At 44.8% G+C, this 22585-nt stretch overlaps 1 protein-coding gene across 2 annotated transcripts in view; it reads right to left on the bottom strand.

Annotated features, from left to right (window-relative positions):
- Positions 1 to 22251, bottom strand: part of TUBGCP2 (tubulin gamma complex component 2) — a 32883-nt gene extending 10632 nt beyond the window's left edge. The window contains exons 1-14 of one of the 2 annotated variants that reach the window (XM_069863644.1): positions 22151 to 22251; positions 20664 to 20827; positions 18533 to 18661; positions 18039 to 18215; positions 14837 to 14996; positions 13525 to 13732; positions 12003 to 12202; positions 9714 to 9903; positions 8656 to 8801; positions 7587 to 7767; positions 5062 to 5242; positions 4256 to 4428; positions 2832 to 2960; positions 1121 to 1241 (exon numbers count right to left, since the gene is read on the bottom strand). In XM_069863644.1, the coding sequence (XP_069719745.1) occupies positions 1121 to 1241; positions 2832 to 2960; positions 4256 to 4428; positions 5062 to 5242; positions 7587 to 7767; positions 8656 to 8801; positions 9714 to 9903; positions 12003 to 12202; positions 13525 to 13732; positions 14837 to 14996; positions 18039 to 18215; positions 18533 to 18661; positions 20664 to 20813 (2145 nt within the window). In that variant the 5' untranslated portion in view covers positions 20814 to 20827; positions 22151 to 22251. Of the gene's footprint in view, positions 1 to 1120; positions 1242 to 2831; positions 2961 to 4255; positions 4429 to 5061; positions 5243 to 7586; positions 7768 to 8655; positions 8802 to 9713; positions 9904 to 12002; positions 12203 to 13524; positions 13733 to 14836; positions 15000 to 18038; positions 18216 to 18532; positions 18662 to 20663; positions 20828 to 22150 lie in introns of both variants that reach the window. The other variant, XM_069863643.1, reaches the window with a different exon arrangement.
- Between the last annotated feature and the right edge of the window lie 334 nt (positions 22252 to 22585).

Raw genomic sequence — 22585 nt, forward strand, 5'->3', positions numbered from 1 at the left:
TTATACCTATTACCTCAACACCTCTGGCAGGCTAAACAGGCTCACAAATGTTCCACAGTGACTAAGAAATTCTCCCCACTTGGGCTATCAAAAGCATTTAGTATACAGAGTTTTCTCAGGAATAGGCCCCTCTGAGAAACAGTATAAATTGGCAAATTCCTTTCTGGAATTGAAATAAAAATGCATCAATACTGCTATACCTCTGAAGGAGCAGAGAAACTCAGTGGCTGAGAGCCAGACCAGAGAGGTAGTCTTCAGACAAAGTCTTTGCAAAAAACTCTATAGAGTCCAGAGATGATCTCTTCTGAACAGGGGATGCTGTCGATACAGACCGCATGCCTATTGCGCTTCACAGTCCCTTCTAGGACATTCCTTCACTGGAATCAGCAGAGGCTGAAAGGAAGTGCTATCTAAAACCACTATGCTAAGACAATGAATTAACTTCTGGAGAAGTCACTGACTAGGATCAGTGAAGCAGAAACATCCTATAACACACCTGGAAAATCCCACAGCTCAGAACATTACACCTCTGTGAAAAGCAGTAAAATTACATCAGGCATTCTTTGCCCAGACGTCCAGTCATCAGGCACTAAAAACAGTGGGAAATGAGCTTGGGCTCTCCCAGATACCACCAGAGTGGACTAGTTCTCCCATCTTGCCCACCTGCAGTGGGAATATACATGGGGAATAGCCAGCTGAATAAGGAAGGGCCTGGCTTATAACATAGTCCTCCTAACATGCCAGTCCTTAGTAGCTTCACAGAAGAGAAAGCACAGACTTGGCTTTTAAGAGTCAACTGAAGATATCTGGACCTGCTTATGATCTTTGCACCATGCATCCTTCTTCCTTTTCCACAGTTTTCTTTCTTCTGTATGAGGCAATGTTGAGCAGACACCACCTTTACAGCACAGGGTGCAGAGTATGAGCTGGGCAGATAGAGGAGGAGGCAGCAGAGGAAAGGGATAAACAAATAACAAAGAAGAAAGGTGATACAGAGCAGCAGCGCTCTTAGCAGTGTGATAAAAACAGCCATTCACCTGCACTAACTGACAATTTTCCCTGTGTTATATCTATTCACTTAAGACTTCAATTCCAACTCCCCTCCAGCACACACACTCACCAGCTTCAGGTTCTTCTCGAGAATGTGCCATGTCGGCTCCATCACTTCAAACATCATGTAATACTGGATATTCTGTACAAAATTCAGCATTCGCTGCCGCAGCGTGAAAGCACCAGCAAACCTAGGGGAGAAATGACACCCACACAACTTGGAGCTGGCAAATGCCACAGAGAACGATCACCAGGCTCGCATAGTCAAGTAGAGCTAAATATTTCTGCCCTAGCAAATTCACTGCTGAAGCGTGAGAGGGATTATAAAGTTAATACTAACCATCTCTGACTATTTCCCACATATTCAAATGGCTTTCAAATGGCTTTCCAAAGGCATCCTGGCTTGGATCAGCTGTGGTGTGGCCGGCAGGAGCAGGGGAGGGATTGTCCCCCCTGCACTCAGTCCTGGTGAAGCTGCACCTCGAATCCTGTGTTGGATTTTCAGCCTTCGCTACAAGGCAGACATTGAGGGGCTGAAGCACACCCAGAGAAGGAATCGGAGCTGCTGAAATGTCTGGAGCGCAGGGGTTATTGTGGAGCAGCTGAGCAAACTGGGGTTGTTTAGTCTGGAGAAAAGGAGGCTGAGAGGAGACCTCATCACTCTCTACAGCTCCCTGAAAGGAGGTCGTAGTGAGGTGGGTGTTGGTCTCTTCTCCCAGTGACAGGATGAGAAGAAATGTTGTGCCAAGGCAAGTATAGGCTGGATATTAGGAAAAAATTCTTCACTGAGAAGGTTATCAAGGTTGGCCAGGGAAGTAGTGGAGTCACCATCCCCAGAGGTATTTAAAAGAATTGTAGATGCTTAGGGACATGGTTTAGTTGTGGACTTGGCAGCGTTAGATTTATGGTTGGATTTGGTGATCTTAAAGGTCTTTTCCAACTTAAACAATGCTGCGATTCTGTGACTTACTAGAGTCAAGAGCTTTGAGCCACATCTAGACTGGACAATTACTTTAAATATCTGCTTATATTCAACTAAAATTTTAATACACTAAACATTAAACAGGTTGCCCAGGGAAGTTGTGGCTGCTCCATCCCTGGAAGTGTTCAGGGCCAGGTTGGATGGGGCCTTGAGCAGATTGATCCAGTGGGAGGTGTCCCTGCCCATGGCAGGGGGTGGGTGGAATTAGATGATCTTTAAGGTACCTTCCTTACTCAAAGCATTCTGTGATTAAAAGAATTTTACTAGCCAAACGATTAAAGGAATTTTACTAGCCAAAGGTGAAAATCTACCCTCACAGATGGAACAAGACAGAATGACTTTCCATGAAAACACCCTACCACTTTTAGCTTATTCCATTTGTATCATACCAAAACATCAAACATCAGCCAAGCTGTGTGAAGGTTAGAAGAGAAAAATGTTGCTTTTGAACTACTGGGGTCCTTACTAATATTACTGATGCTAAAGTAGCTACCAAGACAATAGGTGCACAGATGTCTTTTGCTCTAACTGTTCAGTGGAATGAGCTAACCCTAAAGACCATCTCTTTCTTTTCAAAACTTCACGTCAACAAAGAGGAACGAGCCAAGCAGCACAAACATTACTGAGCAGACACCTTCTACTGAAACTTAAAATGCTATGTTTTGACCTCTCTCAGTCTGTAAGAAATTTGTAAGGATCTTTTTCATGTCAAAATGGTCTGATCCACGTCACAACACATCAAACCAGCAAGAAGGAAAACCAAAACTTCACATCTGATCCAGCAGAAAAAAGGCCATACCACTTAGCTGAATGCAGGGAGAATTGCTTGGCCATCTTATTGCTGATCCAAACGTTGCACAACTGTCTTTCCACATGTTTGCAATAGAACATGTGTCTGAAAAGCATCTGGTATCTTGTCAATGCTTTCCTGGAAAGAAGAAAGAAGAAACCCATCCAGATTAAGTCCTGTTATGATTGACAGACTAAGCTGTGAAGGCTGAGGCTGCTCAAAGGCAAAGAGACTTTACAATATGTTCCTTACGCCTTCAGATGCGCATAGACTTGCACCAAAACAATTTGAACCAAGGAGAAAAAAAAAATAAATCACATGTGTAACCATCCCAAAGAACTTATCTCCAAGGAGTCCCTCCTCCATATTTCCTGCCAGCGGGTACATGACCAACCTCCTCCTTCAATTCCCTCGAGCTACCTGCAGAAAGGTCACTTGCAGAGATGTTGGGACACAGGCTGAAAGCCTGCAGTCATGTACCACTGCACTAAAACTGCTTCAATCACCAAAACACCTCACAAGGATTCTCCAAAAAGATGAAGAAAAAAAGCTGTAACCAAGCTACAGGCAACATTCTCCTGCCAGCAATGCAGTCAGAAGCAGATGGGGATGCTTATTTATAGCTTCAGGGACTGAATTGAGGTCTGCATTCAGACACTACAGTGCTTCACTTGATACAGTCCATAAAACCTTACCTAACAGTGTCACGTCATTAGAGAAGTCCCACTATATTAGCCGATTTTTCAAAGGGGTATTAAGGGACAAACTAATTGTTGGCATTTAACAATTAAACACCTGTCAACCTGCTCATGTAACACTGCTTGCCCCATTTGCCCTGGCTCACAGTAGCAGGTCTGCCAATGTTTCTCCAGGGAAAAAGGGGGCAAATCCCTGCAGAAAAATGAACCATTCAGTCCCTCACAACTCAGTTACATGCCAAATAGCTTGCTACAACAACTCTAGCAACAGCCTGTATCCTTCTTGTTTGCAGCCAGGGAAACCAGAAAGTGCATTTTTTTCAGCTCTCCAGATTTGAGAAATGCTTGATTCTTGCATGGAATCCTCCTTGTGAGAGTTCATACTCTCAGGGGAGATACTTCAGAAAGCCACGGACAAATGAAAACTGCGTGACTAGTCACAAGTGAAACCAGGGACCAGGCTGAGAAAGCTTCCTTTCATCTATATACTCCCAGCATCTAAAATGAAAGTTTGACTTTCCAGGGATGCCTTAGACATGGTCTAGTAGGGATACACAGAAGAGACAACCCACATTGCACAGCCCACAAGTGGAGTAAGCAGGGCTCAAAAACCCCAAAGCACTCCGTACTAGCCAGCAATTTATGTCAGACAGGCTTTCCAGTATTTTGCTGTGTGGAAATGCGCTCCATGCGAAAGCTTCTGCCTTTTTTACCTTCAGTGGATTGATACTTTACCTGTTTATAATGAGGGAGAGAGGCCACTTCACGATGTAGTCAAAGGAAAATGCTTCCAGACCACTGAGAGTGAGCTCGGTGGGATCTGCACTGACAATGGCCTTCTCCTGTTTTGTTTCTATGGCCAATACTCTCAACAGCTGCGTAATGAGGTCGTGGGGCATCAAGTCAATCTATAAAAGGAGAGCAAGAAAAAAACACTCACAGGATGCTCACAACTACAGCGTAGCAAGAGACATGTGGCAGAAGTGCAAATTATCAGAGTTGCTCTCAAGTCATCAGACCAGCCTAGAAAGCAACAGTGAATGGCATGATCTGGACTGTGCGGCAGCAGACACCAGAGCAGTGTTTTTGTAGCGGTTAACTGATTGCTCTGCCTTGCCCTTAGACTCTGCAAGGTCTGTTCTCACACTTCCAACTACAGCCACTGTGCTGCTTCACATCTGTAAAATACGTAATCATTAATAGGCAGGACTTCTACTCAGATATTTTCTTGCAGTCCAGAGTGAGTCCCCAAGCTGAGAATGAGAGACATTACTAGTTCCACCTCATCCAGAGGCCACCCAGAAGCTTCTCCATGTTCAGACATCAGAAAGAAAACACAGCCCCTTGCTAAGAGTGCGTGCCTCCAGATGGTAATCTGATGAAAGAGGACTTAACTCGGAGAACGTCTACAGAAGAACAGCCGTCAATTCTTTTTTCCTTCATTGTATATTCAGCAGATTCTTACAGGCATACAGGTCTTCCGAAATCATGGCAGAACACCTGCTCAAATTCAATTATTTTCTGCTTACATACATTCTTACCTTTAAATCATCCTTGAAAGGATCCGTGTTGGCTGTGCTCATTCTCAGAGCTAATTCAAGTAGAGCCTCTAGCCTTGTGGTTATGATATCGTCTACAGGCTTCTTAAGTTCCTCTTCTGTCAGATCCATGAAGTGAACAAAAAAGTCCCCTTGATCCATCAGGAAATAGTGTTTTATAGATCTGCTCAAGAAAGTGAAGGGACAATTGATTATGTTTTTTAAAGCCCAAGTTAATCCATATTGAACCTAAAGGAACAAAAGCAATCAATTGAGCCAGCCTGCTGGGTTTGATTACAAAATGTTCCTCTTCACACAGAACAGAGACATAAATAACCCACTTGGAGACTAGTCTTTTATGTAGGTTCCCCCTCCTCCCTTCCACCTCAGTCAGGATGTTTTTGTGCAGTCAGATCGGGGCTGCTGCTGTTCTCTTCTGGCAGGAAAATTGTGACTTAGGGAAAAAACAGTACGCACTACCTTGCTGGGTGAAGGCTTATACCGCTCTCCTGAACAACACCCCATCCTCCCCAGCACGCAGACTCATCCAAGAGGCAGCTGCTAATTCAGAGCAGAAACTTGGACTCCTTTGAATGAACAAGTTTCTCTGCTGATTTTTTAAGTATTCTAAGTACTTGTGTTGACTTCTGCTGTAAGAGGATGCATAAACTTTAATTTTCACTTGGCACCAGGGACGCTGTGAGCAAGGAGCTTGGAAACAGCTCAGAGGAGAGCTTGAGGATTAACTTAGCCCCTGACCAAAGACTGCACGTGATAACTGCAGGTTTCAGAGCAAAAATAGGACCAACACAGCGTTAACACAATGTGCTTGTGGACTCCTGAATGCTGTCAATGTGGGATGATGCTGAGCCCGCCCCTCTGTTTCCCTGTCATTATTCTCTCAAATCAAGAAAATTCCTTCACTCTTGAGGAAGTCATGACAGTGTCAGTGGTTAACTGAGGACACAAGAGGCAGGGGAGAAAGATACTTACTGCTGACATACCCTAATGCGCAAACCCAAATAAAAACCTGACCTAATGCTGGTGACAATCCCACTTCAAGCAGGAAGTTGAACTAGAGACCTGCCGAGATTGTTGGTCCCTTCCAGCCAATATCTCTGGGATGGTGGAGAGAGTCAGTGCTCCCACTGAACTGAGAAGTGGTGATCTGTCACAGGTCCCTGCGGTTTGATCACTTCAAGCCCTCAAAGTGCACACACGGACTGGAAGCTCAGTAGCTTCCTCTGCACGCAGCTGCCCCTGCGCTCGTGCTCCAGCAGGCTGCCTACACACAGGACAGCGGCAGAACCATCTGCCAGGGAGCCCGTTTGGAAGAAGAGGAGGTCACAGACATCAACCCTGGCTGGAGAGGCTAAGCAGCACCTTACTCTGAAACCACATTGTGACAGAAGGGCCAGCAGAGGACATATGCCACTAGAACTTTAGAAAGCATTGCCTTTTGAACAGTCCTATTAAGCAAAGAAAGCTTGGAGGGATGACAGTCATTAGAAAGGATAGGAAGAATCTCCTTACAGACTGGCAGGTTTCAGACAGCACTCGAAATCTTTCATGAAACAAGGTACATTCTCTGGTGGTCTTCACAGGGCAGGAAGGCACCTATCAGTTTCAGAGGAGTGAACCATGGATCTTCAGGTCTTCCCACAATGCAGCTGGAGCCGTAGCATTCTCAGGTCTGGAGCAGACACCTTTACTGCAGCTACAACTTTTTTACACATAGCAAAAAGCAGGCCCAAAGCAATCCCACCTGGCCTGCTAGGCACATCCACTTCAGTTACCATTGCTGCTCCAGCTTATGCCTCCCAGTGGGCATCTTAAGATTCCTGTTTTTACTCTTTTCTGAAGACAGTAATAAACTAAAAGCTTGGTTCACATAGGAAAGCTGGAGTTTGCATGCTAGAATGCGCTTGCATTTGCTATCAGCTGCATGCATTACAAGAAACAAGATTATTAAAATGAACTTCAAAAGAGGACAATGCTCAGAAACACCCTGTGCTGGAACTTGAAGCTACTACCTTTGCTCTATTCCAACCACCTATGTTTGCATGAACAATAACCATGGCATGTATTTGGTGAGATGCTCAATATCAAACTATTTGTTACTCACATTAAACTCTTCTTGATGATACCCGATTATATTAAGAAACTCCTTTCCCCGGTGGGAGCGACGTTCAGTCATGGGACTAGTCATGAGAGAGGTGGGGGGGATGTCCATAACTGAGGGTGGGCTTTGGGACTGGGCTAGATGGCTGCCCTGATCCAGTTTTGGCAACAGGCTTCCAAAGAAGCTGGACTGCAGACCCCCAGACATCCTTTCCACGCAACCATTTTATGGTTTTACACTTTACTTTTTTTTTGCTTCTTCAGGAAAAACCCCAAATCTTATTTCTTCAGGTCAATGAAAATAGAATAAATTAATAATATCCCAAGAAAAGAGAGCTAACTTCTAAAACTTATGTTTGCTATCAGAACCAATCTATTTAACATGCATTTAGTAAAATAAATCAAACCTTAGGTGAGCCACCAGCTCTTTCTCCTCCATTAGGAAATTCAGAAGAACTTTGCTAGCATAGTTATATGCTTTTTCTATTTGTTCCACATATGCTCGCTCTTTTAAAGTATAGAGGACCTCTTTAGCCACAGGGCAGGTAACGTCACGCCCGCATTCTCGCACAACATTTAAATATTTCCCTAGAAGTAAAGAAAAAGAATAACCCATATTAACACATACTGTACATCCAACAGGGAAACTTACAGGCTTAATGGCTATAAGCTGGAGAGGGGCAGATTTAGACTGGACAGAAGGAAGAATTTCTTTGCAATGAAGGTGGTGAGGCCCTGGCCCAGCTGTGGCTGCCCCATCCCTGGAGGTGTTCAAGGTCAGGTTGGATGAGCCTTGGGCAGCCCAATCCAGTGGGAGGTGTCCCTGCCTGTGGCAGGGGGTGGGACTGGATGATCTTTTAACGTCTGTTCCAATTCAAACTGTTCTATGATTCTATGACCTTCAAGTGGAAGATAGGTTTATACCGAATTCTAATAAAATGTGGAAGGGATTCAGACATCTTTCAAAAGACAATATGGAATTATAAACTAGGCACTTAGTATCACATTTAAGAAGCAGTTTAGAGATGGCTTTGTTTTCCAGTGGTAGCAAAACATCTCTGCAGATAGTCATAAACTTTGAAGATCTGGTGCTGCACTTCAGAAGGAAGCCTCGGGAGGGGTTGTACTTAAGGAAGAGAACAATGGCAGCCATTGGGTTGCAAGCTTCATTTAAACACCCAAATTAAAACTCAGCATGTTGCAACCTCAGTTGTCTAGCTCTGTCTAGAAAACCGTACCCATGAAATAAAGTAGTAAGACAGACAGCTCCCCTTGCTAATGGATTCCTTCCCATGCATAGTTTCATTTATAGCATTTGGTGTTGTTTTTAAAACTTATTCTTCTGTTCCTCTGAGAAGTTCAGCTGGACAACCCCGCACACTGGCAAAGCACGCTGACATTTATTTCATGTTTACACAAAGAAAGGCAATGCTTGTCTCAAGATCCCCCTTACACGAGAAGCACGTCTCTCCCTACCTGTGCTTAGTATTTTGTCAGCCATTTTCTGCAAGTACGACGGAATCTGTTGCTGAACAACAGTGTATCTTTGATCCCAATACTTGTCATTATAGTCCTCCTGAATCTTCTCCTTCTGCAGCTCATGTTCCTCCACCATGAACTCACTGTAACAGTTAAAGCAAATGTTTAGAAGCAGGAAGTGGTACTACGAGATTACTTTTTTTGACTTGTAAACTGGTAATATGATCAGAAGTAAGGTCTCACGAAAACACATTCCAACCAAGAGCTGAAATTAGTCTGTATTTGCAATAAGAGGAGAAGCATTACGCAAAGTAGTTCTGCTAATCTGCAACCAATCATGAAAGAAACGGAATTTTATAGGGTTCACAACCCAAGTCTAAACATTTTTTCAGTTGTCAGTGCAAAGATGAGGAAGCTGGCCTTCGTCTTCTCATCATCAGGAAGGCATTAATTTTAGCTGTTCTAACTTGAGTTTTGTCCTCCTTACGATTCTGAAAGTGTGGGAAACAAAAACACTGCATAAACTATTAAACACAGCAAAAATCCTTCAGTAATTCTACAAAAGCCAAGAAACTTCAGACAGTATTGTCAGTCAATATTAAATTAGCATATTAGTGAACTACATTTAATGTAAATTCACTGAGTTGTCACATTCCTGCCCCATGAGAAGAGGGCTCAGTTCTGTTGTGAAAAGGATGAGGATGTGAGAACACTTAAAGGGGGCACTGTAAGGTGGAATTTGAGTAGACTGTGAATTTGAATTGCTGTACTATTGAGTTTTGTATATAATTTCCTTGAATTTGGAAAAACAAAGCAAGCGAGAGTGTATCTGATTGTAGAATCACTGAATCAAATAAGAAATGTAGTTAAACACACTCCAGCAGCTTCCCTTCCTTACAATGCTGCCTCATCTACCTACTGCTGCCAGCTCCAGGCCCAAGGCTATAAAGACTCTTCAGATCAGAGGGATGGGCGTGCTAAAAAAGCAAAAGCCGAACACCCGAACAGTATTTCTCACCTTTGGCATTTCATTTTATTCCTTAACTGTTCTTTACCTGTATGGATCATTAATGATGCCTCGATATATCCACTTTTCCAGAATTTCAAAATAAGGCACGCTGGCTGCCTTGGTTAAATACAGGCACAGCTCTTGAGCCTGGCTGTCCCCCGTGTAGTTGAAAGTCTTGTCATGGAGTAAGCTCAGGGTTGATCCTCCCATACACTCACCTTTATCCACAGAAGTAGCTAAAATTTAAAAATACAGATGTAAGACAAAACTGACACAGATCAATTACACGAGCTACGCTGTTAAAATTAATGAAGTTAGCAGTTGATTAGCTGTCCGCCTTAACCCACAGATCTCCATATCAGCCGTAGACCCTACTGTGAAGATGCAAGGCCATTCCACCTCACAATCAAAAGCTTGCACCTTGAAATGTCCTGAATTGAGAACACAAAAGACTCATGCTGTAAAAAAGCAATAATCAAACCCAACCCTCCAGGGAAGGAGAACTGAACTCAAGTAGACACCAAGGTACATAGTGGCTTAGAGTCCAAAAGCCTCTTATACCAAGAGAACTGTGTATAAAGATCCACTTCCCAGGCAATAACGGAAGAAACACACACTTGGGTGCTTGCATCAGAAACCTCTGGTCTCAAAAGCACCAGGATTTAGGTAGCTTGATAGCGAGATTTGTACTTTGCCATTGCAAAAGGGACACAGACAGAGGAATACAGTACTGCCAAGAGTTTCAGATCAAAGTAAACCTCAGTGTAGCTGTCTAACTGCTGCGTTCCAAAGACCTGAAAATTTCAGGAAAAGTGAACACCAGGAGGGATCATCTAATTCCACATTGTAGATAGAACAGACACTTACATCCAGATAAATTCTCTGGGCTGAGTACAGAGCAAAATGCTCAAGTATTCTTGTGCCAGAGAGCTTAAACAAACTTACTGAGGTATCTGCAACTGTGGCCAACAATCCTGGCAGCAGCGTGCCCTTGCAGCGATAAATGCCAACTGCAGCCAGGGCTGCACCAGCGCCTACTCCCCTCTGCCCGGCACTGGGGAGGCCACACCTGGAACACTGCATTCAGTTTGGGGTTCCCAGGATTAATTAATAAATGAAGAGATGAGTGGACATTAATAAGAGGTGGGGGGCTGGTCCTCGAGGCATAAAATGAGCCTCTCGGGGAGCAGTGCTCACCGCTGGAGAGATGATGAAGCAGGGGGTGGTCAAAAATTATTCCTTCACTGTCCAGCGGATGGTTCTAGAGGAGATGGTACAAGACTTCTCTTGGAGGAGCACAGTGGCAATATCAAAAGGGCAGAAGGTAAAAAGAAAGGCAATTCATGGAATCATGGTTTGAGTTGGAAGGGACCTTAAAGATCATCTGATTCCAACCTCGCCATGGGCAGGGACACCTCCCACCCGATCAGGCTGCCCAAGGCCCATCCAACCTGGCCTTGAACACCACCAGGGATGGAGCACCTACATCCTTGGGGAACCTGTTCCAGTGTCTCACCACCCTTATCCTCATCCTTTGTCACTATTGTTCCCCCTGCATCCAGAAAGAAATATTCACAAAAAGGGTGATAAAGTCAAGGAGAAGGGCCAAGAATGGTGGAGAATCTCCATTGCGGGGGATTATCCAGACTTGCCTGACCTGAGCAACCTGCTGTGAGCAAGGTGTTGGACTAGAAATTTCCAGGGGCTCCTTCTGTCTGAATCCGTTTGTAATTTTACATCCACACACAGCTGGAGAGGCATTTGGAAAGAAGCTGAGCAGAGACAGCAGAGGTGGAAACAACTGATCCAAAGGGCAGGGATTATAAAGGTAAAAGGTATGGGGACAGGATAGGACTAGGGGTAATGACTATAAATTGGAGAGCGGCAGATTTAGACTGGACATGAGGAGGAAATTCTTCCCAATAATGGTGTTGAGGCCCTGGCCCAGGTTGCCCAGGGAAGCTGTGGCTGCTCCATCCCTAGAGGTGTTCAAAGCCAGGCTGGATGGGCCTTGGGCAGCCTGATCCGGTGGGAGGTGTCCCTGCCCGTGGCAGGGGGGTTGGAACTAGATGATCTTTAAGGTCCCTTCCAACTCAAACCATTCTGTGATTCTATGACAGGTCTCATGACAGCTCTGGAAGGCAGATTCAGCTCTAAGAGCCCACCGCTCCCAAAAAAGAGCAGTACTCCAGCAAGTACAATTCCCCTTGGCTTTCTTCTTTAATATAACATCAAATTAAAATGACACATGCCCTGCCTGTATTGCTGCTCCACACAGTTTTCAGAAGCTGTCATGCACCTGTCAAAATATAAAGAATGCATCTCTGAACCTTACCAAGTGAAGCAAGAATCTCCAGGGTCCTCATTGTGGGCTGGATATAAAACCAGAGTTTCTGCAGTGACAGCAGTCCCTGTCGCTGAAGATGTTCCAGCTGCGTAATTAATATCATGTATTCCTTGATTAGAGTCCGCATAGCAGCAGCCAGGGCATGATTTACTTGTCCATACTCAAAGGAAGACTTCTCCTCTACAAATCTGTAAGAAGCAAAACAGAAACTCTGTCAGGCAAGGCTCCCTCTATCACTTTCAGGAATTTTATCTTCAGGACACACTACAACCACATCAGTAGATTGTGTGCTGGAAAGCACACCAGTCCGCACCTGGAGTTTCAAATTCCACATTTGCTCTGTGTCCCCCTGCCTATTTCCCAGTTTCCTAGTACAGAAAGCTATGGGAAGATGTTTTACTCTCAACTTTAGCCTGGAGAAGAGGAGGCTGAGGAGACACTTTATTGCTCTCTACCACTACCTAAAAGGAGGTTGTAGAGAGGTGGGTGCTGGTCTCTTCTTCCAAGCGACAGGACAAGAGGGAATGGCCTCAAGCTGTGCCAGGGAAAGTTTAGATTGGACATTAGGAAAAATTTCTTCACTGAAAGGGTTCTAAAGCACTGGCAGAGGCTGTCCAGGGAGGTGGTTGAGTCACCACCTCTAGAGGGGTTTAAAAGGTGGGTAGATGAGGTGCTTGGGGACACGATTTAGTAGTGGACAGGTACGATTGGAGCTGATGATCTCAAAGGTCTTTTCCAACCTGATGATTCTATGAAAATGCCAGGGAAATATAATTATTTGCAAAACCACTATGTAAAAAGTGAGAGCCAGGACTTCCAAGGCAATTGTCTTTGCATAAGCAACAGATGAGAGGGCAGGAAAAGACATCAAAAGGAAGGAATGTGCACTCAGATGTGAGGAAAGCGCTGCTGCTAGCTTCTGACACCACAGGCCACAACAGGGATTCATCTGACCAAATTAAGATGGCTCCATACATATTGGTGGAGAGAGACTGATGCTTCTGAACACAAGTCATATCATCCAGAAGGAGACATGTGAAAGGGATCTGGTGAATCATATCCTAAAAATGCAGACATCTACACAACAAACAACTTCTGTTAGTGAGGTGTACTTTATACTAAGACCTTTTCCTGCTCAGAAGCACAAAGAGGTTGTCTCAGTCCTGGATGCTCAAAACAGAGCAAAAAGCAGGAAACATGGAGGAATTCATAGCAGGATGGGAAAAGACGAGCCAGAATAAGCAGGCATATTTGCACTTCGCCTGAACATACCAGGACCAAGTCTGGACAAAGCAAAGGTGAGATGAATGCAGAAGTGAACTGGCAACACAGAGGAGAAACCCAGCAAAAGGTAATGCAGCTAAAATAAATTCAAAGAAATTGTCATGTTTATTCTGTATCCCCGTAGGTTTAAATTATGCTTGTAAGTTAACATCTGCACACCAACAGATTCTACAACCTGATGCTCCTCTGACAAAACACACTCCTCTAATAAAAGCCAGCTTGGTACCTGGTGACAGCAGAGTAACTCGCTGCTACAGGAAGAATCCTGGTCACCAGCTCTTTGATGGACAAGTCCAAGTTTGGATCAACTGAAAATGCTCGGTTCTGCCTGCCTACAAGAGGCTGTGCTGTTATGTATCTTCCGTCCACACCAATCAGAACATACAGCAAGTCTTCCACAATCATAGATTCTTGGGAAGCTAAAGGCAAAGTACCTGTTTTCAAAGAGAAGAGAAAAAAAGAACACCATCAGAACTTGCTGTAGTACGTGATCGCACAGTTGTATCATTTCAGTCTAGTACTTGAAGCTTGAAAGAAATACATATCACCATTCAAAGAGAACAAAGTAAGATCATACCAAGCTGAATCAAGATATAGAGAAATAAAACTGAGTTAGGGTCAGTTCCAAAATCACCTACCTTGCTTTCCAGGAAAACAGAACCCTTTGCTCATTTATAACCAAAGCAAACCAAGTAGACAGGGCTACACATCTACGATCCAGAGAATATCACCCACAGCTTGTGCTGCTGATCCTTCCACCCAAAAGGATTCAATTACTGGATGAGAGCAGCTCCAATATTGTCAACAACTGCCCCTAACTCCCCTCCACTGAAATACTCAAATATCAAGAAAACACTTCAAATAAAGCAACAAAAAAAAGCTATTTATGGGCACCTTAAAGAATGAACCTACTGTTTTCATGCCCCCATTAGACACAGCCCAAATCCACATCAGAAAAGCTACAGATTTCTTGTAGGAGCCTCCACAGTTCCAGGGAATGGAAATATGAGTCTCTAACTCAGTTGTTCTCTTCCAGAAAGGTATAGATCTAGTTTATGAATAAGAAACTATACACAGCTCAGTTGTGAGTTAGAATACAATGGGAAGAGATTAGTCCCCTGATTCTCTAGCGAGGAGAGAAACACCAAACCAGGGAAGTTGCTCTAGTCTTACTGGAGGGGATATTGAGCTGGGTGGATTGAAAAATACTCCCTTGTCAGATACAACCAAAGATTCTTCAGCTAAGAATACAGCTGTGGTACTTCTACAGCAGGATTTTATGTTGGCTGTGACTCAAAAGAGAAAAAGAACTGGGAGACTCAGAACAGTTCAGATCCCTCAGTGGAGCTGAAATTCTTCACAGGAGAAACACAGTGAACGATACAAGCCTGGGTTTTTTTTCTTTGAACCTTGCTTTTCATCTACACAGCGCAAGAAGCCAAGTTTTGCTTTCGGCCCAAGTTATGAAATCTGAACAGCACTTGTGAACAAGTACAAAAAGTAAAAAGTTAAGGCAATTTTCCCTGTGTATCACATACCTATAGGTAAAGTTGTGTCAGTGCTTAAACTGGTGCCATTTAAGAAATCGCCAATAAGTGCAGGTCTTTCATACACCCAGGATGGAAATATGGGAATGGGCTGACCAGAATTCTTCTTGTTCTGCTTATCTCGGAGAATTTTTCGTGTAAGCTCAAGAGGCTGCTGAAAAAAGAGAAAGAGAGAAAGGAGAAAAAGACATTCAGAACCCCAAGAATTTTTCAATTTTAAGCAGAAATTGACTGTAAACTGGTAACTTAAGAACAGAAAGTAGAACAGCTGATGTTTGAGTAGCATGGTGGAGGATTTGGTCTCCCGATACAGTTATAGTCTATTGTTTTCAGTGATACAGAGGTGTTTTATACAGTTGGCCTTCTTTTTATTGTAGCGTACCTAAAATAATACCCTTCTGCATCCCTCCCACCAGCGTGGGTGCGAGGGCACACACAGGGGTGCAGAATGGGGGCACACAGCCACCAGGGAGCTTACTATTTTGCAAACAGCACTATGTGAAAGGTAACAAACTCCTTGCAGAAGCAATAAGCAGCAACATCTTACTCAAGGGGCACTGGCAGACAGGCTAACAAACACTTCTGAACTCAGTTTCTGCTCCGTGCCTGCTGAGTAGCTGCGTACCAAATGCAATCCAGACAGTCCGCTCACAGGTCGTTGGAAAATGATAGGAGGTTTTTTATGAGGTCTGACACAATAAAACCTGAGACTAACCCTATTGCTTAGGACCAAGAGTGCGAGACAAAGAGCTGATTACAGAACATGTTCTAAGCTGCCACAGTGAGACAAGGCTCAGCTTCATCATTTCATTTGGTACGAGCGGACGTATGTTCAAACAGAGATGTTTTTCTTCAGCTGGAAAATGTCAGTGTGCAAGAGTCAACACTGAGTTAATATCAAATTTTTTTTTGTGAAACTGAAGAAACCTGTGATGGAAACTTTTGAATTATTGACTGAGGTGGACGGTGAAGAGAACCCAAAGATCCAATTGGTGCTCAAAGGAACCTGTTTTCTGTCTGTAGAAGATGTAAAACCAAATACCAGCAAAGATCCTCAACAGCCTTTCAGACAACAATCTGTGGAATTGCTCTGAAGATTGCAGTGGTGTGGCAGCTCAGAAGGGAACTGTTTTGAAGATGAACATACTTTATTTTCTTATTTTGCTAAATAGAGTTACAGGCACAGTCTTGGGTTTTTTTGTGTCAGACCTTGTACTCCTCTACTGAAGTAGCACATTCTAACTTACTTGTCTGTCGCAATCTGGACAGACATTAGCTAAAAGATCAAAACATCATGTACACTTTCTATATCACCTTGAGCTCTGGGTCACTACAGGAAGACCCAGAACAGAATTTCCCTGTAGCACTGGCCCTACGCGACAGGGCTGTATGAACAAGCTCCAGCTAGGGAGGACGGCCCTCATTACACCTTCCCAAATGGCAGGGAGAAATGAGTTGGAGGGAAAGCTCCACAAAGCATGGACCTCACCATCACATTTCCATGAACCATGCATATTTAAGAGAGAGCAGACCAAGAAAGTATCTAAGTCCAAAAGCTTCTGAAGCATTTCTCCAGGTATGGGGGACTATACAACCTAACAGCCAGGTAAGATCTTAGCAGGAGATCTCAGTGGATGGAAGACAGTACTGTAAAAATGGCGCTAGTTCAGTGAGATGGACTATATGGAAGTTACCCCCTGGAAATCTAGAGATATGAGGTAATTCCTGTCTCCAACTGCCAAAACGAAACCAGACAGATTCACAGAATGGTTTGGGTTGGAAGGGACTTAGAGATCACCCACTTCCAAGTCCCCTGCCATGTGCAGGGACATCTCCCAGTAGATCAGGTTGCTCAAAGCCCCATCTAACCTAGCCTTTAAAACTGCCATGGATGGGGTATTCCATCCAAACCTACCCTCTTTCTGTTTAAAACTGTTGCCCCTTGTCCTGACACTACAGGTCCTGGTAAAACTCTGTCTTTCCTGTAAGACACTTTTATGTATCAAAAGGCTGCAGTAAAGTCTCCTCAGAGCCTTTTCTTCTCCAGGCTGAACAACCCAAACTCTCTCAGCCTGTCATTACAGGAGAGGTGCTCCAGCTCTCTTATCATTTCTGTGGTCTCCTCTCGACCCACTCCAACAGGTCCATGTCTTTCTTGCCCTGGAGACCCCGGAGCTGGATGCAGCACTCCAGGTGCCATTTTGATTCCTTTGGTAGTCAACATCACATCCCAGAGAACACTGCTTACTTTTCTTTCCTCTTTTAGCAAGTCTGCAAGTCTCCTATTACAAAGATCAGTTATCGCACTGGGACTTCATCTTCCCTTCATGATCAAAGTCAACCACTTGACTCAGATAATCTCTGACGAATTTGGGTGGTTGATTTTTGACACGGTCTGTGCAGACGTGTATTTTACAGTGTAGATAGAACAAGGCTGGTTTCATCACTGCCTGACAGGGGGAGGGGCTTGCACTCTGTTTCAGGTTTGAATTTTCTATCATCGCATGCATGTCTATCCCTTCAAGCCAAGAGACCCTCTGGGTGTCCCAAAACACAGCACCTGGAGGGTCCATTTCTCTAGCCAGCAATGGCCCAAAGCAATCTGCCCACCACTGCAAACCAGTGCAAACTTGCTGAACTGTTTTCTAAGCCTGTGTCTTGTTTACTTCTATGGCAGATTTTTTTATTTCCCTTTTGTCTTCGGGGTCACTTTGCAGCGTTTATTTCAGGAGCTGAAATAGCCAAATAGAGGGAACAGCTGTGTCCACTTGGGGAACGACTACATGAGCCACATCACCTGAAAGAGCAGAACTCCTAACAAGGCTCGGGACATGCCACAGCAGTCGCCCAGCTCCTGAGAAAGCACTGTCACAGGCCAAAAAGGACTTTAGTCAGCAGAGCTAAACCAGTTGTTTGAAATGGGTAAATGAAATTACCATAACCCCTGCTAGTTAAAACAGTCACGGCCTAAACGTGACCTACCTTAACTGACTTAAACAGAAAAAGGCCACTTTTACTAGGAACAATACAAACATTTAATGTAATCTGACTAATAAATTTTGTCAGATAATTTAGATTACCTGCACAGATAGGAACATTTATACTTCTACTAGATGATTAAAGTTAAGAGCACGGCTATACACATGAGCAGAAGGGAAAGATTTTGTGTCCCCAGCCCGGGGACAAACAGTACCTGCTGTACACTGGAGTTGGCTGTGACACTGCCCAGCTGCTTACGGAGCTCCTCGAGTTCCTGGAGGGATATTTTGGAAGTAGACGAGGGAATGGAAAAGTTTGTGCTTCCACTGGTTGCTGCATTAGCTGCAAGTTCTGCCCTTTCTTTGGCATTTTGTTGCAAATACTGAAGTGTCTGTACAGAAACGAAGAGAAAACATTTTGTGAATGCTGGTCAGCACCCACTACAGCAAAAAGCACACGATCATAAGACGACTGTGCTGAATTAGACCACAGGCCTTTCTGACCCAGTTATGTGCATCTTAAGAATTTATATCAAAAGGAGCGTTAATTCTCAGCAGTAGTTTAATAAAGTAAATGCTAGAACTGGTTCTGGGTTGATTTCAATGCATTTTGCTGAAAATTATCAGAAAGCGTGCCGTACTTAAAACCACTGCATTGTTGCTACTGTTGAATACTTATAACACACCCAGTTCTAAAGAAGAAACAAACCTCTTTGTCTTCTGTGAGTTTTGACAGTAGATAAACTAAAGAATCTAGATGTCTTGTGTTTTTAGACTTCAGCTCATCATACTTCTTTAAAAAATCTTCAGGAGTTCGAGAAAACTCTGCTATTTTTACCTGTAAAACACCGTATTAATATTAAATGTTTACTGCATATTATTATTGCATTCCAGAGAAGAGCATTGGGCAAGGATGGAAACAAGGTGCAGGCTGCTACCACCACCAAAGTACTTTAGGGACTGGGTTTTGAAATGAACGCTACAGAATTGTCTCTTACTAATGATTAGACTGGAGAGGAGTGGGGGTTCTGGCACTTCAGGTGATGGAGAAGGGACTGCAGGAGAGAAAAGATGAAGGTGAGCACAAATCTGTAGCTGGGATCACTTTGCACATGCTCAGTCTGAGACAATGTAATTTTGTATCAGCAGGTTCATTAAGGTATTTGGCACTGATGAAGGCACATCTGGACCTGGGGTTCACTTTAGGGGCCCCACTAGCAAGACAGACACCAACTGACTGGACTGAGCCCAGAGAAGAGGTTACACCCCGCTCCCAGGGGCACAGCAAGAGCACCACAGGCGCTGCCACAAACACGCACAATCCCAGGCAAACAGTTCTTTCTGGAGACAGTGGTGACTCTGGGACACAGCCAGAGAAAAGGAGGGAATCTCCTGGAGATTTTCAAAAGCCAGCTAAGCAGTCTGCTGTAGCTGTGTTGCTGGCCTTGCGGGGAACAAGAGGTCAGACGGCAGGTCTCCAGCTGCCCCTCCTGCTTAAATTTTTCTACAAGTCTATGAGCTGTAGCTGTCAGTGTAAAAGCACACAAGACTGGAATTAAAGAAAACATGTAGTTCAGGCCAAAAAGACCTAAACTTTCAGACACTGTTAGAAATTTTCTGGCATTTAAAGCTTGACTGATGGACTGCTTTTAAAAATGATAATGACATGCAGTATTATGAGCCAGCAATGCGCCCTCGCAGTCAAGAAGGTCAGTGGGGTGCACGGAGAAGAGTGTGGCTAGCAGGCCAAGGGAGGTTCTCCTCTCCCTCTACTCTGCCCTAGGAAGACCCCATCTGGAGGCCTGTGTCCTGTTTTGGGCTCCCCAGTTCATGAAAGACAAGGAATGACTGGAGTGTTCAGCAGAGGCCACAGAGATGGGTCTGGAACATCTCTTTTAGGAGGAAAGTCTGTGTAAGCTCCACCTGTTTAGCCTGGAAAAGAGAAGACTGAGAGGGAAATAGGTACAAACTGGACATAGGGATTTCTACCTGAAAATGAGGAAAATCTTTCCTGTGAGGCAGATGGAGCACTGGAACAGGCTGCCCAGGGAGGTTGTGGAGTCTCCTTCTCTGGAGACATTTAAAACCTGCCCAGGCACAATCCTGTGCAATCTGCGTAAGGTGACCCTCCTTTAGCAGGGGGATTCGACTGGATGATCTCCAGAAGTCCCTTCCAACTCCTACAATTCTGTGATTATGGCCACAGAATTATGCCTGGTCATAAGAGCATCAGGCTTTAGTCCCTAATACTTGGAGGATACGCAGAAAACAAGCCAGGTGTTGTTCATATAATTGTATTTCGTACAGTGACTCTTTTCATTTGTTTTATTCTTCCAAAGGACAACTGCTCTAATTAAATTTTTAAATGACTATCACAGGCACAAAGTAAGCTCCTCCTTTGAACTTCTCCACCATCCTAGTTCTAACAATCCTTCTCATGTTCTTCCACCACCCTCTCCCTTTTCCCGAATACAATCTTCCTACTCTATACTCAAAATTGAGATTACAGATCAAATTACTCCCATTTTTCACCCACGCCAACATGATATTATTGTTGTTCTCAAAAAAATTGGGACAGCCAATATTCCTACCGACTGGTGTCCAGCTCTGCACCCACAGAAATCAAGTTATCTCACAGACAAGTACAGTAAAGAAAAGGCAGTTCACATCACTGGCCAAGAGAAATCACTCTGAGGAGCGATTATCTTGAATTTCTCCTATCAGAGACAATGTAACCTCTATCAACAAGCAAAGGACACACACTGCCTCAGAACTCCTGCTGGCCTCCCCCTAACGTCTGAAGCGCATCTCCGCTGCGATCGTCGCCTGTCGACGCTTACCTTTGCGCTGTGTGCAGACACAGTTGTGGTAACGTAAGGCGTGCGATTCTTCTGCAGAAGATCGATGTAGACTTCGGCTCCTTCCCCGCTGTGGACACGCAGCAGGCTGAGCAACTCATTGACGTCATGGTGGATGCGGAACTCGCTCATACTACCAGCCGAGGCTGCAAGTTCCACAGAACACAGAAACAAAAAAGGTAACTTGTTATTTTACTGCCGCAAATGAAAATATATCAGCACAAACAACATTTTCTGACTACGTTATGAGCCTGTAGTGTATGCTAAAATTGACTGGAACAAAGAAACGTGTGTAAGAGGATGAAGAAAGCAAAAGAGAGATACTCATAACCATGCCTGATTTAACCATACCAGTGCAAACCCCACCTTACATGTATGTGAGCCAGCAGAAAACTTTTCGATCCCAGAATCACACTGGTGGTCAAAGAGTTACTGAGTCCCTGTAACCAGTTTGTGTACTGACAGAGTGCAGACACAACTGGAAACGCTAGCTTCAGCCGTCTGCCCACAATGCTGCTTCAGAAATTGTTCAAAAGCAGCTTTTCCATGTTTAGAGGCCTTTCCATTCTACTATCCACTTTATTAATTGACAACCACCAAATTCTGCAAAGTTACTTAAACGATGGCCGCAGAATCACAGAATCACTAGGCTGGAAAAGACCCACAGGATCATCAAGTCCAACCATTCCTATCAAACACTAAACCATGTCCCTCAGCACCTCATCCACCTGTCCCTTAAACACCTCCAGGGAAGGTGACTCAACCCCCTCCCTGGGCAGCCTCTGCCAGTGCTCAGTGATTCTTTCTGTGAAAAAGAAGTCTGACTGAAGCCTCATGCAAGTAGGGAGTTTAATGCAACACCCTGCGCTGATGCTGAATATCAAACATACAGACACGCTTTTGGTTTGCCAAAATCATTGAATCATTTATGCTGGAAGGGATCTCTGCAAGCCTCGGCCCAACCCTCCACCCGAAAATGACTGAAATTAGAGGAAGCCATGCAGGGACTCCTTCAGTCCAAGCTTTATTATCTCCAAGGATCCAGATTCCCCACTAGCCAGGGCTCTAATCCTTATGTAGAAACATCTTTTCCTTCCAATACCTGAAGGGGATACAATAAAACTGGGGAGGGACTTTTTAGAAAGGCATGGATTGATAGGACAAGGTGGAATGGATTTAAATTGGAAAGGGGAAAATTTAGACTAGATACGGGAAGGAAATTCTTCACTATGAGGGTGGTGAGGCTTAAAAGCCATTCCCCCTCGTCCTATCACTCCAAGCCTTTGTGAAGTCCCTCCCCAGCTTTCTTATAGCCCCTTCAGGTACTGGAAGGTCGCTCTAAGGTCTCCCCGGAGCCTTCTCTTCTCCAGGCTGAATCACCTCAACTCTCTCAGCCTGTCCTCGTATGGGAGATGCTCCAGCTCTCCCTGGAAACGCTCGAGAAGCGCTCGGCCGGGGCTCTGACCCACCTGATGGAGCCAGAGACGCCCCTGCTGGCCGACAGCGGGCTGGGCCGGGCGGGCTCCGAAGGACCCTTCCACCCCACGCTGCTCACGGCCTCCCAGGGACGACGCAGCCCTCGGATATTCTCCGGGCTCCCGAGGGCCAGCAACCCTCCGCCTCGTCTCCCTCACGAGCCCTGCCGGAAGTGCCTGCGCCGACCGGAAGCGCCCCGCGCGCGCGCGCTCCCTCCCAGCCAGCGAAGAGCGCGATCTGCGCATGCGCAGTGCGCATCACGAAGAGCTGCGCATGCGCAGTGTGCGCAACCGCCTCACATACGCATGCGCATTGCGCAACCGCCCCATTTGCACATGCGCAGTGCGCCTCACTAGCACCTCTGCGCATGCGCGTCGCCTCTCCGGTCACCGGAAGCGTCAGACGCTTCCGGTGACCGGAGAGGCGAC

The sequence above is a fragment of the Phaenicophaeus curvirostris genome, chromosome 9, assembly GCF_032191515.1.
Source record: "Phaenicophaeus curvirostris isolate KB17595 chromosome 9, BPBGC_Pcur_1.0, whole genome shotgun sequence".
Lineage (NCBI taxonomy): Eukaryota > Metazoa > Chordata > Aves > Cuculiformes > Cuculidae > Phaenicophaeus > Phaenicophaeus curvirostris.